The 16,188-nt window shown below is 34.5% G+C and overlaps 1 protein-coding gene across 5 annotated transcripts in view; it reads right to left on the minus strand.

Moving 5' to 3' along the window:
- Positions 1 to 47: 47 nt before the first annotated feature.
- The window catches only part of FMN1 (formin 1), a 172,817-nt gene continuing 156,676 nt past the window's right edge, over positions 48 to 16,188 (minus strand). For all 5 annotated transcript variants that reach the window (XM_063160502.1, XM_063160501.1, XM_063160498.1 and 2 more), the window contains 2 exons: positions 9,226 to 9,310; positions 48 to 8,178 (listed from right to left, as the gene is read on the minus strand). In XM_063160502.1, coding sequence (XP_063016572.1) covers positions 8,134 to 8,178; positions 9,226 to 9,310 — 130 coding nt within the window. In that variant the 3' untranslated portion in view covers positions 48 to 8,133. The remainder of the gene's footprint in view (positions 8,179 to 9,225; positions 9,311 to 16,188) is intronic.

The following is a 16,188-nucleotide window of genomic DNA, read 5'->3' on the forward strand; positions in this document are numbered from 1 at the left end:
CTTCCCCTAGAAAACAGGATACAAATATTAATGTTTGGAGACATGGATGATAGAAAACACTGTGATTCTATTTTATTATGATTTTTTGTTAGTATGGTCTGAGTTACTGAAAAGCTTTTCAATATTATGCATCTGGAAATGTGAAGAGTTTCCAAAAGTAGGATGAGAACTAAAGAAAATCTTCATCTTCAGATGTGTGCAAATTGTTTCAGATTCACCCCCCAAAAATACCGTCAAGACATTGACTTCAGAAAGGTAGATATTCAAATTCTTTGCAGATATGAGAAATAATGCCTTTTTTAACAAGCACACTGAACCTGGGATATTAACTGTATCAGTAAAGTGTTGCAAATAAGTTATTTACACAGAATTTTTCAAACAGAGAAACCTACAGTATCCCAATAACACATTTGGCATACAAAAAAGAAAACTGAAAAAATTATCAAAAATACTGAGGAGGAAAATATAGTCTTTTATTTACAGTCAATGTCTCCTTAAGAATTTAGTTTAAAAATAAATACTCCATACCACTACAATAACTTTTACAAAGTCATTCATAGCACATGTTGGTTTTTGAGAAAATTATACTTTCAGATACACAGTAGAAACACACACACACACACACATATATATAATTACAACATGGAGCAGGGAAAAAGCACCTGAATCTATTTAACTTATTCTTTTAAGACATTTGTAACATATTTAATCAGGAACTATTCCAAGGAGTTTAATTCTGAAAACAAAAAAAAGCTAAACCACATTAATGTTCCATTATTTTTGCTTTACATATCGTAGGATGATAAATGCAAAGTTGATTTCAATTCAAAGGACAGCAAATATATAATTGCTGACTGTATTTGCAAACATTCAATCAAAGCTCTGATTTTATTAAAGCAAATCCCACATGGACATCAGAGGCCTAAATGCTATTATGTCTGTGAAACTTGCTAGGTACACATAGAACACTATCAGCATTGCAAGAGATTTTACCATTTTGCTACATCTTCAAAGAGAAGTTAAGCAGCCAAAGAGGCCTCTCTTTTGATGATTTTGTATCATATGGAGAGAAGAGAGGGAAGCATACCAACAATAATAATGTTCAACAGTGCAAATATTTAACTCAGAATGATTGGAAAGGAAAAAGAACCCAAATAGCTAAAGGGAGGTTGAAAATCATACTATAATCCTACTAAAAACACTTTCCAGTGGTCAGGTCTTGATTTTTCATGTCATATTATTTTTCCATTTTTGCTTTCTTAGCTTACAAATGTGAAAGAGCTTTTAGTACAGTGAGCAGTAGCTAAGTACACTGGCAGGGGCAGCTTTTGTTCTTGAGGCTGATATACCCTCCACCAAAATATATATTTGTGTCATTATATATATCTGTATTTCTTAAAGTATATAGCTCTGTTATTCCTGGAGAACATGCAGTCAGTCATCATCTGGGCATTCACAGCTTTGCTGAAAGCACCTACAAGAAACTGCTTTTATCAATTCTCTGTGCAAAGTCCTTATCCAGTCCCATCTGACAAGGAGCATGAGCCTTCCTTTGCAACAGGTATCACTGGTTTCAAAACCACTGCAATATGACAAGCACATTTCATTTGACATAGCTTTTCTGAACTTGGCCCCAAAAAATCTGTTCAATTTCCCTCTCAAGTCTCTCCCTTTTCTGAGCTATATGGAGATGAAAGTGTGTTGTTCAGGCTACATGCCTGATGAGCACACACAGATTATTTCACTTGACCACAGTAGCACTCAGGCCCCCTTACAAACATATCCAAGAAAAGCTGGCTTGATTGTCTGATATAACATAATCTTTTAATTAAACAAAGCCCAAACAAACCCAAGCAAACACTTGAGTTCAAAAGAAAATCCACAAGGAAGATATAGTGAGGTTAATATTGTTGTTTCAATGGCACTGCAATGCTTTCACTCTTTACAGGCCTTCTAAAACACACTGGACTGTAACACAAACTCTAAAAATTAATAGAATGAGAAAAAAGTATTATTTTTATCTGGAATTAAATCAGTTTTATTTATTCACCTTCCTGTCAGATATGAAAAAAAAAAGTCTAGAATAGAACTGTGAGCTTGTTCTGCTTTGATTAATTACAAAATGGTATGCTCCCATATAAAATCTAGAAGATACCCACACCACAAAAAATCATCCTAATCAATAGAAAAAAAATTATAAGAACATGGCTTTTTTCCAGTTTATAGTGATTAGCTACTATTGGCAATACACCCCTAAAACTACTTTACACCTAAGAAGTATCAGGGGCTATACAGCATCTATGTTAATATGCTGACAACTGATGCTCCAAGCTGTGGGAAGCAGTGCCATAATCTTAGATTGGTATTCAGTTTCTGCAGTTTCTATAACATCCTGTTTGTGGATAGCTGCTCAGGATTTATTTAAAAACAATGGAATGTATTTACAACATGCCAAATGAGACAGTAAAAGTACTAAACTACAAGCTTGGCCCCTCTAGGAGAAGTCAGAGAGAAAATGTACTATATAAATGTACTCAAATGCATATTTCAGAGATTGAAAAATCATCTTGTGGAAGATTAAAAAAATTAAAGAAAATTATTAACCAGTCAACAGATGTAATAGGTCCTCTTTCTACAGTCACTTGAATTTCTATAGTGATGCCATTCATCAGTACCAATATAGTACACAAATCTCAGCCTGTCAGTACTCTTCAGGTCTTTGAGCTGACCAAATACATTATGGTTCAATGTCAATCATAAAATCATCCTAACATTCTTAGTATTATTTTGTGCCAACTTCTAATTGCAATGAAGGCTGCAGTCGTCAGTGATGACAGACTCTGGCCCCATCACTTGGCCCTATGATACAAGTACCAGCTTATGATTAAGAGAGGCTGAGAAGGCAGATGTCATGGCAGCTAAACTCATCTTACCTCTAGGAAAATATCAATGTTCTTGCCAGGACAACACTGGGAAAACTGAAACACAGCTGTCTGTCAGGACTCTGTTGATGGATTGCTCTTTTAACAGCTTTTTAGTCAATATTCTACTGGTCAAAACACAAGAGTAAGACAATAAAAGTGATTTTGTTCATATCAAATAATCATATGATCAGTATATAGGCACAGGATGATGTTCATATACATGAATGCAGCATTTCTGAAATCTGTAGAACCTAATGAAAGGATACATACAACTCTACAAAACTTTTGCTATTTTGGAAGAGTCTTCTAGCTTTTACCTTAATCTAGAAATATAGGTATGATCTCTTTCCTTTTTGAAAATCAACCATTGAGATTGTTTTCCAGTCTCCCTTCCAGGAGTCCCCCAGGCAGTCTATGCTCAGGGAATTCTGCAGCGTAGCTCCTGAGAAACAAGCTGCTGGAAACTGATGGATAAAGCAAAGATGCCCTGAAACAGCCTTCTCCATCCTCCAAAAGCTCCCAGGACTCCAAAACCTTTGTAGGCAGATCATACCACAGAAAAGAAATCATGTCCCACACTGGGACAGTTCAGTACAGTTTTCCTAACAGTATTCTAAAAGATTTTATCCAGTCCCATGACCCCATGGTGTTCCCTATGGATATTTTTTACCATGTGGGCCAGAGGAATACATACATAAGTAAACCTGCATGCATATATAAGCACTATCAGCCTGTATAAAAAGGCTTCTTATTTACTCAATATTAGCTTATTGAAGGTGAAATTGAGGTGAAAAAGTATGAAATGAAATTAACCAGAAACAGCTAATGAAAAAAAAAGGTGCAACCTTTAGTTTAGTCTGAGATGACACCTGGCAGAAGGAGATCACAGGAAATGCAGTGCTGTTCCACATTAGGGAAAAGCTTATGTCACTTGATAATGTCCTCCCAGGAAGGTGGAGCACTCTGTCTCTAAGTTATTTATCAGTTCAGCATTTTTACTTCATTGGTTCTTACATTATACAATCTTTTATATCCAGTGCTTAAATTTTACTAACAGGTCCTAATTTAAAAGCTTGAATTCTATGATGTATCAAATAAAAATTTAAATACAGTTGAAGCTTGCAAAATTTCCTAAGATGGTACTGTTTAAGTATACCTCATTTTCACCAAGTGGAAAAAAAAAATTTTTGTAACGTTGTTAGGAATACTTTTAAATTGAGAGAATTGTTTATAAAAACAAGCAAGAAAAGGTCTTGCAGGCATTTTGAAAAAAAAAAAACTTGCAAAGCCAAGTATTTTTGATGAGGTCTACCAATTTTGCTTGCACAAATTCTGAACTTTAGATCTCCAAAACAGTTGCATAAAATTCTTATGGTTTAAACCATATTTAGCAGTGGAAATATTTAGTAATGATATTAGCAGGCCATATCTAAAATAGAGACAGTTATTTAAATCTGGCACCATGTTAACTGTATCCAAGGTAAAGTCTCTTGCAGATGCTCAAACCTTTGACCACTAAGGAACTAGGGTTTCTAGGATTCTGGAATTTCTCACTGTGCAATCCAAAATGCCAGTTTTCTCAGACCTAGCCTGGGAATCTCCAAAACAGTGTTTAATTTCAGAGCATATAAATTTTCTACCTTAATGCCGTAGGATGCATCAAACAAATGTTAATTATTAATAATTTGAAATAGAAATATTTCTATACAGAAACTGAAGTTCATACTTTCTGTTTTGATGCAAAAAATTCTAAGTTAAATATAAAAGTTTAATATTCAATATATACATTTACAACGCTATCATAAAACACAAGGCAAAACAATTGCAGGGGTTAATGATGGCAAAACACCTGGGTAGTTCTCATAGTTAGATAAAAACCTAATGAAAAAAGGATTTTTCAGACCTCAAAGACACTAAAAAGTCATCCATTTTAAAATCAACAAGTGATAATGTTGTAAATAATGTAAAGAGCACTTTGCAGTTTATTATCTACTCATTCTACACTGAATTCTTCCTAATAATTTGATTTATAAATCAGTACTGTATATTGTCATTGTGGGTAATAAGCACCTAATGAGTAACGTGGGTTTTAATACTCCTATGCTTTACAGCCTTTGAGAAGCTTGGCAGTAACAGAAGAAATGAAACCAAAACACAACAGAAAATTCCCCCTCTTAAGCCACATCTACTTTGCAGTCACAGAAGTGACTTCTGTGAAATGTTGAGGTATTTTAAGTTAAATAGACCAGAAAATTGTAACTGTCTGGCTATTGCTGCTTGGCTTAACTGAGTCCATTCTTTACTTCCTTGACAGCAATGTAGACATGTACCACAGACTTCTGTTCCATTCCATCTTTGTAGTTTCCTTCTGTTCTCCTTCTGTCCTTTTATTCTCCCCAAACTAGGAAGCTCAAGGTAAAGTGAGGCATCAAACTAAGGCTTAAAGCTTAAAACATAATGCTTGGTGACCTTTGGTGACCCCAAAGATGAGTTGTGGTTGATGCACATTTGTTATGCCTGAAGTGTCTAAATATTTCAGAAATAAACAGCTTATGTGGACATATCTGTAAATATCTCCTCTCTAATACACAATTTTAGTTAAAGCCAGCTACTGTGGCTTCAATCACTGCCTGAAGACACTTGTGGGTATCACTGGGGGAGAAAGTGTGATATTTACCTGATGAATGCCATCCAGAAGTCTTACAGTCTTTTCATTAAGACAATGAATAAAATAATCTAGGTGAATTCTTCTTTTCATTTAAAAATAGTTCAATTAGTAGTAGAGGATTTAAGTCATGGGTTAAACTGGAATCAGAAACTCAGACTTGAGAGGAAAATCAATACAACTGAAAATTAGAAAGAGACAAGGTCCCTGTGCTACATAAGTTTTTGAATCTTCTAAAAAATAGCATTAACTCTCAAAACCCTGGCAAATTGCTAATTTGATAAAAGAATTATAAGTCTGATCAAGGAATGCTTTAAATGAATAATTTTAATTTTAATCCCTTTTTATATACATTTTTCAACATTTCAAAATGAAGTCAATTTGAACTGAAAAATGAAAATTCACATTTAGAAATTTTAAAACAGGATATTTCAATAAGTTAAAACCTTTTTTCCACAATATACTTTTAATGGGAATTATTAAGACCATCAATTTTCACAAACAGTGCTGCTCTTGCTGAATAATACTTCAAGTAATTAATTTCATTGAAAAAACTCTCAGTCAGGTCAAATGGCAACATACACTATCTTCATGATAGATAGAAAACTATATAAAAAATAAACACTGTTTGCTTAAACACTCATCAGAATTGCCTTGCTTGCTATTGTTCTTTGGCTTTTATAGGCATTATTGCTCCTCTTATTTATCACTAATAGTGTTGAAAAGAAATGTATATCACCTAGTTAGTGGAAGACAGGAAACTTAAATATTTGGAATTTTCTTTTTCTCCGCAATGGGACTAGCCAGAATACAAATCAGATTATTTTTGCTGGCATGTTGTTGACTGCTTTCATAAGAATTATGCTTACATATCTTGAGTATATCTGTAGCAGGTCTAAACTCCCAAACATACAAGAGACTCTTGAGTCTTTTGTTTTCATTTATGCAGGAATGAGAGGGACACTAATTTAAGAAATCTGCACTGAAATCCTAAGTTAATTTATGAATCTGTCTCCAAAACTGCTATTTTTCTTAATATAAATGTACACTGCTAGGGGGGACTTTGCCTAGGTTTAATCTCAGTCTCTATGGAATTTGCTGTATGATAACTGATGTCTGTCTCATGCATATTCTTTCCAGTTTCAAAGCAAAGGACTAATGCTTTTCCCCTACTAGCTTTTTGCACCTCTTTGCTTTACCTAATTTCTCTTTGTAACCAACTTCATACACCATTATCATAAACTCATTTTCTCTCTTGTGGACAGCAAGCAGAATCACTTTTCTCTTTTACCTTAAATTAACTTCTGCTTTGAGATTTCTCCTCCTAAGAATCCAAATCCTTAAAATGCAATAAAAATCTTCACTTAATGGTGGATATTCAGTAGGGTTATTTTTAGGCTCTGCCACTTTATGGCAATGGTTGTAATGTTACAGGAGGACAGCAAGACCCTGTTAATTCTTTCTGAAGTTTTACTTATTATATTATGTGTGTATATATATATATAGATATATATATACACATATAAAAATCATATATATATATTTATATATATATATAAATATGTAGGTATGCTTGACACATTCTTCATACAAATACAGAGGAACAAGAGCAGGCTGCATAATGTATTTTAGAGTGAGATAATTGCTGTTAAAAAGAAAGCTTTCAATGGAATTAAAAGTCAAATGTTTAATGGCAAATGCCTAACTTAATGGAGAGATATTATTGTATCTTAATGAAAAATGACCTATAAACTCATCACTTTATGGAATTGTTATTTGCAATATATATTGAAATAAAAATATACATTTTATAATATTTTCTTTCGAAGCTCAAAATTTAGGAAATGTTAGATTAAAACCATAAAAATAATAAATCTGTTATGCCATCAATCACAAAACTAAAGAATTTGAATATTCCTTTTTATGTGCAAAATATTACTCCCATTTCAATGAATGGCATAAGCTGAAGCTTCTATAAAAATATTCATAGTAAAATACAGCATGAATCTATACTTACATTTAATCAGTTTTAGAAAGATGCATCCAATAGTTAGTCACTGTAAAATTATTTAGAATCAGTCAATCTTACCTCAGTTACTGCTGAAGTAACAAAAAGTATGCTGCAATAGACCTTTGTGAACTGAATGGCATATTTGCTCTCATCTACATAAAGCCCTGTAAATAACCTACAGGTTGTTAGTCATTACTTAACTCAGCATCCAAAATGCTCATTTTAGCTCTTCCATATTAATACATTATACACAGAATATTTTAATAAACCATTGACAACAAGACGCATTTTAAGCAATGTAAAGAACAGTTACAGAAAAAAAAATTGACTTCCCACGTAAAGACCTTCTTAGAATTCCCTCCACTGAACATACAAACCCCTCTTGAAGGAACTCAAAAGTCTTTAATGGATTGTCTTGGGACAGATCAGCAAAGCAGAATTCAGTATCTAACATAAGGTGCTTCCTGGGCCATTGGTGTAGTAAAGCATCAGGCAATGTATGAAATCCCTGCACTGTTTTCATTCATCTTCCTTCAGTTGGCAGTCACACTGGCTTCCTTCTGACGTAGTCTTTCTTTCTGTTAAAGAAAAAAAAAAGAGTTTTATTTTAATTCTTGTCTATAATTTTCCATCTCCTCTCAAGTTCCCATGAGCTTTTGGTCTAGAAGATGAAGAAGTAAGTCAGTTTCAGTTTTCTTTAATTAAAAAATGCTTGGAGCACTCAAAGAAGTTTTAAAACTTTGAAACACATTACTTACTGAGTTTGCTTTCACTATATACTTGTCAAATACTATGTACCTTTAAAAATGCACATCTGTGATGACCACTGCAGCTAGAGAAAACGAGATACATTACAAATTCATGTGACTCTAATACCTGCTCATGTCTGGAATGGCTTCTGCTGACATAAGGGCTCTAATTTAGCATTAGCTAGATGATCTTGTTTAATGACCTCTTTCCAGGCAAGTGCAGTCATTCATATCTCTGCTGCCTGATCTGCAACTGATATGCTCTGCTGGGAATGCAAATAATACCCTGATTCCTTCATATGCATTTTCTTCCCTTCTCTTGCCTTCTACAGTTTGAGAAATGCTTGTCTAACCTATATGCCTTGCACACAGATAAAAAAAGGAATTCTATACAATGCAAATTATCAGCTCTCTTACTGTGTTGTATCAAAAACACTGGTGTACATTAAAGAAAAAATGGGGATTTAATCCCTTCTACCACTATTCCACAGAGAAAACAAGATTTTTAAGGTCTTGAAAAAACCAGACACTCCAGCCATTGGACAAATATATCTAGTGAGCTTCTGCACTTGGAAGCATGGAAGAAAATACAAGAGACTACAGTGGAAGGGAAGAAGAAAGCACAAAAGCAGCTCTTTTTGTTATCTAAAATAGCAGAGCCATGCTTAGGCACAATTGAACTAAATGGTAAACATAGCTGTTGACTACCAAAGGGCGTCAGCTTTAACATTTCTCCTTGTGAAGAAAATCACTCTGCTGCATTCAAACTAAAACTACTACGCTCTCCAACAACAGCAGAAACCAGCCATCATTTTAAATGACAAGAACGGTGTCACAAAACTCCTTTGGAATGTCATACTGAAAACCACATCATACCAGGCTAGCTGTAGGATTGATTTTCTTCGTTTCAACTTTCTTCTCTGCAGTTAACTTGCTCACTGATTGCTGAGCCACTTTAATTCTGAAACAGAGAAAAGAAGTCATTAGATTTGATGAAATGAAAGGTATTCTGGCTCTGCTTGATATATACTTTGTAAGAAGCCTCACCAGTAACTTTTCTTTGGGCACATTAGCCCAACAAACACTACTTCTGTTTTAAGGCACTTAATAAACTACCAAAAGTAGATCAAAGTACATTTTCAAATGGAGAAAATCAAAAGCAAAAGGACAGCCTGTCTGTATTGCTCCTTGAAAATGTCATAGGAAAAATGATTTCTCTCTTCTTGCAGGATCTGGATTTTATGGAGTATCTTTCCCACCAAAAAAGCTGTGCTATCAAGGCAAAAAGATCCTCCTCTGAAAAAAAAAAAAAAAAAAGAGCTAGCTGGCTTAATCTGTTGTACACACAGAATATGCTATTTTAGCAGGCCATTTGCCAGGCTATACATTACATTTCCTCTGAAAACCTTGAAATGAAAGCATCTGCCAGTTTTTTTGTTAATGTTTTCTGCGTTGCTTTGGATGGAACTGACTGACCAGCCTCACTGATGTGGCAATAGGAGGTACAAGAGGTTCTTATCTCAGGGCAGTTAAAGCTGTCTTGTGTACAGCAACAGACTAGTCTGCCAAAAGTACTGTAGAGATAAGGGAGAAGAAGAACACATCTGATTCCTCTGCTTCTTGCCTTTTACTCTCCGGGTCTTGCATACAGAACCTTTCCTTCTGTGGGGATTTAACAAGAAGAACCAATGAGAAGTTTAATCAGGAGGAAGAGGAGAAACAGAGAACTAAAGAAAAAGGGACTTGATTCTCCTTGTACAGACTGGAAAGTGCATAGGAAATTATGTGCTAAACAGTGATAAAAAGGAAATAAAATTCTTGGCACTCCTAATAGAGGATCTGTCCAGTGCTAAGTGCCTCTATAATACTGATGGTACATTCAACTACTTTAAATTCTATATGCAAAATGCAAGAAGACGGAGGTTGGGAGTGAATTTTTACAAGCAAGGAGAACTCAGTAAATCAATTTTCAGTAATGTACACCAAGTCAGTCTTTTACTAGAAGCAACACAATTCTTGGCAGTCTCAAACTGAAAAATTCTACTTTCTTCTCCTATTTAACTTTTTCCACTGGCAGAAATAATTGCTATGGCCAGTCAAAAAGCATTTAAAATACCCTGTCCAGTTCAAATCACTTTTGACACACTCAATTTTTGAGGAATTTTGGAAGAAAAGCAAAAAGAAAAGTGGATTATAGCTGCAATTACTGATGTGTACTTCCTTGTTGTAACACTAGCAGCAAGCTGGATTCTTTTAAAACACACAACACATTCATATGTCCATTACTGTCTTTATCAATGCTGGAAATGTTATCAGTGTTGGAAACAAAAAATTTCTTCTCAACGTTATTTTAGAAGCATGTACAGGATAATTCCTGGTGTTGTCTCACTTTTGAGTGCTTAAGAAGAGGAGAAAACAGTTACACTACTTTCAACTAAATTTACTATTTATTATATTTTATAGATTAGTATTCTGTACATTTTTTAAACATAGCTGGTGTATTTTTAGAACTTAATTAGTGTTCCCTGTTTCTACATGTAAACAACTGTGTGACAACAGACCATTCCATCCCTTTATTTTTGTTAATCTGCACAGTTCACTTCTTAATGCAGGATGACTGCATCCTGTGGACAGCATGCTATTCCTCACAGCTACAACATTTATGCAATGATGATGATGAATTTCAAGATGGTTTTCTTCTCATGAGAATCACACCAAGTGATCAGCTTCTAAACTCTTCCTTATTTTGAGCACATTTTCTATCTGCTCATATTCTCCTTGGTTCTAGAAGTGTTTTCAAATAGTTTTCAAATGTCTTGAGTCTACACTTTCACCCAAAGGTAGAATTATAGGGATTACAAACTTTTAGATTTAAAAAGAGAAGATTATGCCTGCCACTAGATACAGATCTAGCTCTGTATTATATGGCATATTTTCACTACTTCTAGGAAATAGTGATGTTTAAAAATAGAATGAAAGATGGAGCAAAACTTTCAGCAGGGCCTATTGCAAAAGGAAAAGGGGTAATAGTTTTAAATGAAAAAGCCAATTTAGATTAGGTACAAGGAAGAAGGTTTTTACAATGAGGGTGCTGAAACAGAATCAAGCCCTGAGATGGAGAGCCACAATCTACAGGTCACAGTGACAAGGACAGTTTCAGACAGAGAGCACTGGAGAGGACGGACAGACCAGAAGGAATGACAGAGTAGCTGAACCACAACACAAGGGTGACTGAGCACTGGAACAGGTTGCCCAGAGAGGCTGTGGAGTCTTCCTCACTGGAGACATTCAAGAGCTGTCTGGACACAATGCTGTACCATGTGCTCCAGGATGGCCCTGCTTGAGCAGGGAGGCTGGACCAGGTGAGCCACTGTGGTCCCTTCCAAGCTGGCCCATGGCTAACTGAGCAAGCAGTTATGAGACCAAAACATTACGGAATGCAGTGCACTTAAGCCTTCAAATCTGATGAGCTGCAACATGGATGTGTTCAAAAGAAAAGTTATTCTCCTTCAACTGTGATCAAAAGAAGTCAATGCACCTTAATTAATAAAGAAGATATGGTGTCAAACTGAGTGGTATTGCACATTAGCACACAATATGGAAAAATATTGAATTAAACATTTAACAAAACTATGTATTTTTAAATATGAGAACCATGACTCCAATACTGCACATGTATCCTTACTATAATCTATGGGAATGTAATTGGCTTTTTCCTGACTCTATGTGGCAGGTGGTGTCTTCCCCTGTAAACTGGATGAAAGCCAAGCCTCAAATTAGAAGTGATTAGTAAAAAATAAAGACATTATTTTTGTTCAAAACTATTTTCATTCTGTACCTAGGGATGCAGAAACCTGATCTAATAAAACACATAAGGCTGTGTTTTATTATAAAGAAGTTTCCTTTGTAAGCTCAGGAAAATACGTTTTTTCCTCACAGGAAAAGATATTACCAAGCCAGGGACTAAGTAGATAAACTGATTATCATTTTCACCTCTGCTTTCCACTCAAGTCAGACAGACGGCACACTCCATCCTCTGAAGCTTCCCAGTTAGGAAAACCAGAATCCCTTGTAAATGAACCAATTGCTGTTTACATATTCATGTTCTCGCTCTGTTATTGTGCAACAACAGAGACCAAATTATCTGGTTTTCTCTCAGCTTCTCAATAATCTGGAAAATCCATTCTTTTCGCTTCTACAGCTCCTTTCATGCAGCTGGTGGGTTATGTGGATAGCTGAGGGTTAGGAAATAACTTGGAATGACAGTTCTGTGTCACCTGAGCTTCCCATGACTAGAACTTTAAAAATCTCCCATAAAACTGCTTTGGCATAGGGAAAAGTTGTGCAAACAAAATTTCAGATATGGGCGGAAATGAACAAGCGGAGGTAGCTACAGTCAACATCAACTGCTCAATCTAGAGCCAAGCTGCATACCCAGTCCAGACCCTTAACACAGCTGAACAGTGACTTCCCTTAGGACAGTGAGAAATCCCCACAGCTCACATTCCTTTCATGTGTTAAATGCCTTTCTACTCTCAGTCCTATTTCTGTATGCAGCTCATAAACTAAACTCAAGTCATAGCTCCATTTCCTGAAAAATGTTAGCCCGTGAAACATAACAGGTTAGATTTCAGTACCAAAATTTTAGAAGACAGGTGTTTGTGTAGTACCTGGCCTGGCAGATGGTTTTACAGAGTACCTGACTGGCTTTAAAATTAGAAGTCTTATGCCAGATTATGAAGTTTAAACGCAGCCACTTCTATTACTGTGTTGTACAATACAACTTCCCATCAAGCCTTCAGGCCTAAATCTTCTGGAAAGAACTTGGCCATTACTGATCAAATCGTTAGATTGCATTTAAACTAATTGTTCACTAACTAAATTAGTAAAATACAGTAAAATGTATGTTGCCAGTGGATTTTGTCATTAAACCTCAAATTGCCAATGTTTGATATGTTTCTTTTCATCTGGATGTACTGTCAGTGGTTTATATACAAAGTTATCTACAAAGTAAGTGAAAAATTTCATCTCTGTAGCAACAAGGAATAAGATTTAAAAAAAAAAATTTCTTTTAGGAAAGTTGATGCATAAGAAAAACCAATAGGAAGACAAGGGCTAAAGAACAAAAATATACTTCATCTGAGATGGCCACTGGCAAATATTTAGGACTATATAAAGACAGCTAAAGCCTAGTGATAATCAGGAGAATGCTTTTGCAGCTGGGAACTCTCTTAATGTGTAAGTCCTTCATAGATTTTGCTAATATAATTTTGTGTTGCCACCATTTAGAAGCAATGCAAGCTGTTACCATTTGTGACATCTTGTGACAAAGTATTTCTGTTTTCAAGATGAAATATATAATTCTGTTCATTAAATAGCGATCATGTCTTCTCCAGCTATTGAGACAAATTTTGGTTCTGTTTTTGATTTTTGAATTCTGGCCTATTTATATGCAGATTCAATCTGAAAGAGATTACTTCATCCAGTACAGTAACCATTGTAGCAATCTTATCCTTGCAAGAGTCAGCAGTGAGTTGAGTTAAATTAAGAGCAACAATTCTTTTCTGTTTTAATTATTTCATATTTGAAGGGTAACAGGCATAAACATATTATTGTAATCTTTGTCACATTTATTTTGCAAAACATAATCACAGTTTGTGATGAAACTCACTGCAAACTATTAGTATTTCTTCTGTATTTATACTTTTTCCTTATTTCAGACTTGTCTAGGACATCCTCTTAAAATATAATTTAATATGTATAATTGATTTAAGTTGTTATAAATATGTATTTGTTTTGGTTCTGAATTCATAGACATGCCCACTGCAAGTAAAATTAGTACTTTAAGAAAAGGAGGTGACAGTGGAAATAACTGCAATCCGCCTTGCTTTAAGTACTTTATTGCCAAAAACTCCAATTTTTTACTCTTCAATTCAGTTATCATCTCAAAATTTCATACACAGAAAAAGCATAAAAGCAGTTGATGTACCTGAATGCATACATGATGTAAATTATAAAACTGTCAACAACAGGATTTTGATTCAAAACAGCACCAAAAAAAAGTTTCCAACATTAGGTGCACTTACATTCAGCTGTTTGTCACAGATGATGTGATTCTCAAAGTAAATTTTATTTCATTGTACTTGAAGTCTGGTATTGAAGGGAAAGTAAACTGTCATCCTATTCCTATCAGATACATGGTTTGGAAAATAGTTTTCATTTTATCCCTATAGTCATTTAGATATCATATATCATATCAAATCATATAATATCATAGTTTTTTATTTATCTGTAACTTCATCTTGCATTCCCAAATTATGTGCAAATTTTGTCCAGGAAAGAGACAATGACTCAATTATATTTTGCAGGCAGCAAATTTATTTTCATGGTGAGGTTAAATGCAGGGCAGCTCAGTTGAAGTGTTTCCTCTACTTTAAGAAAAAGTGTCATTGAAATCTCATTAGATTCCTACAGTTGTCTTACATTTGGCAGCCAAGCAGCTTTAGACAAAACAGGCTCTTTGCAGCTGAGACTGTCATTTAGTTAAAGACAGCACTCTTTTTTCCTGAAACTCAAAGATTTTAAAGATGTCTGCTATACAATGCAATGGAGTAAGTTTGGGATATAAAATTTTAATTTTGGAATCATAGATCTTCTGAACTATTTTTACTAGTATTAAGTTTAACCTAATAAATTTTTAATCATTCCTTTTATTAATGATCATTCTGTACATTATAATCAATTTTTTATGTGTCATATTTATTGTAACACAAATTACAATCCACTATTAACGTTCCTATGTAAATGTAATTAATTAGCTAATTCCTATGCATTTTACATTGGGTTTCTTCAGCTCCTGAAATTTGAAAGGTGGAATAGGAAATATGTTCACATAATGATATCAATGCCTCAGTTTCAGAACTTACATTTGCAATTACTGGCTTACATTGATGTTTCTTCCTCTTTAAAACTTCCTTCAAAACAAAATAAGGATTCATAATAAAAATGTTCTCTTTCCTTTTTTTAAATTGAATTGCAATCTTTAAAAATGCACAACAAATAGTGCATCCAATTAATTAGCTAGTTAAGGAAGACAGCTGTCCATTCCTGTCATTCTAAGGTTTTTAGTTACCAGTGTGTACAATGATTCTTCCCTTGCTTTCAAACTTTTTTGGACAGCAGTTCATCAATTGTTAGTTTCATACTTCGTTAAACAGGACCCTTAAATGATTAAGACTTTACAAGACATTTTCAGGTGATGAAAAAAGCTTTTCCACCATTCTAATCTATTGATTTCACTATGTCCTTCTTTTCAGTAGCACACTACAGAACAATTAAAAATGGTGAAAATAGCTCTTCTGTCATTCTAATTGACTATTTACACAAGGCTCCATATTTTAACAGCTCATCATCTTGATGAATCCCCCAAATTTGAATGTAAAGGGCAATGAACTGTCCTTTTGAAACTAATCAAACTTTGTAAAAATAATTCGAAGTGAACTTTGAAGAACAGTCTATATGACCCAGAAAGTGTCAGCACCTAGAAGTATTACAGTAACTGCTGCTCTGCATTCTACTGGTATTGCTTTACCTGGAACAGGAATAAAGGCATCTGTCAGAGGAACTGGTGATATATTTGTTCTCTGGTTTTATTTGTAGATTTGATTGATCCAGCTATTAAACCACAAGAAACTGTCACCTCACTTAAGTATGAAAGCACACAATATAGCAGTCTACTTACAAAGATTTTTTGATTATTGTATTAAGATAGTTAAGAAGCTATGTATTGTTAACACTTCAAATCGATTTACTTGAAAGGATCATTGTGTACCATTAGCA

The sequence above is a fragment of the Melospiza melodia genome, chromosome 6, assembly GCF_035770615.1.
Source record: "Melospiza melodia melodia isolate bMelMel2 chromosome 6, bMelMel2.pri, whole genome shotgun sequence".
Lineage (NCBI taxonomy): Eukaryota > Metazoa > Chordata > Aves > Passeriformes > Passerellidae > Melospiza > Melospiza melodia.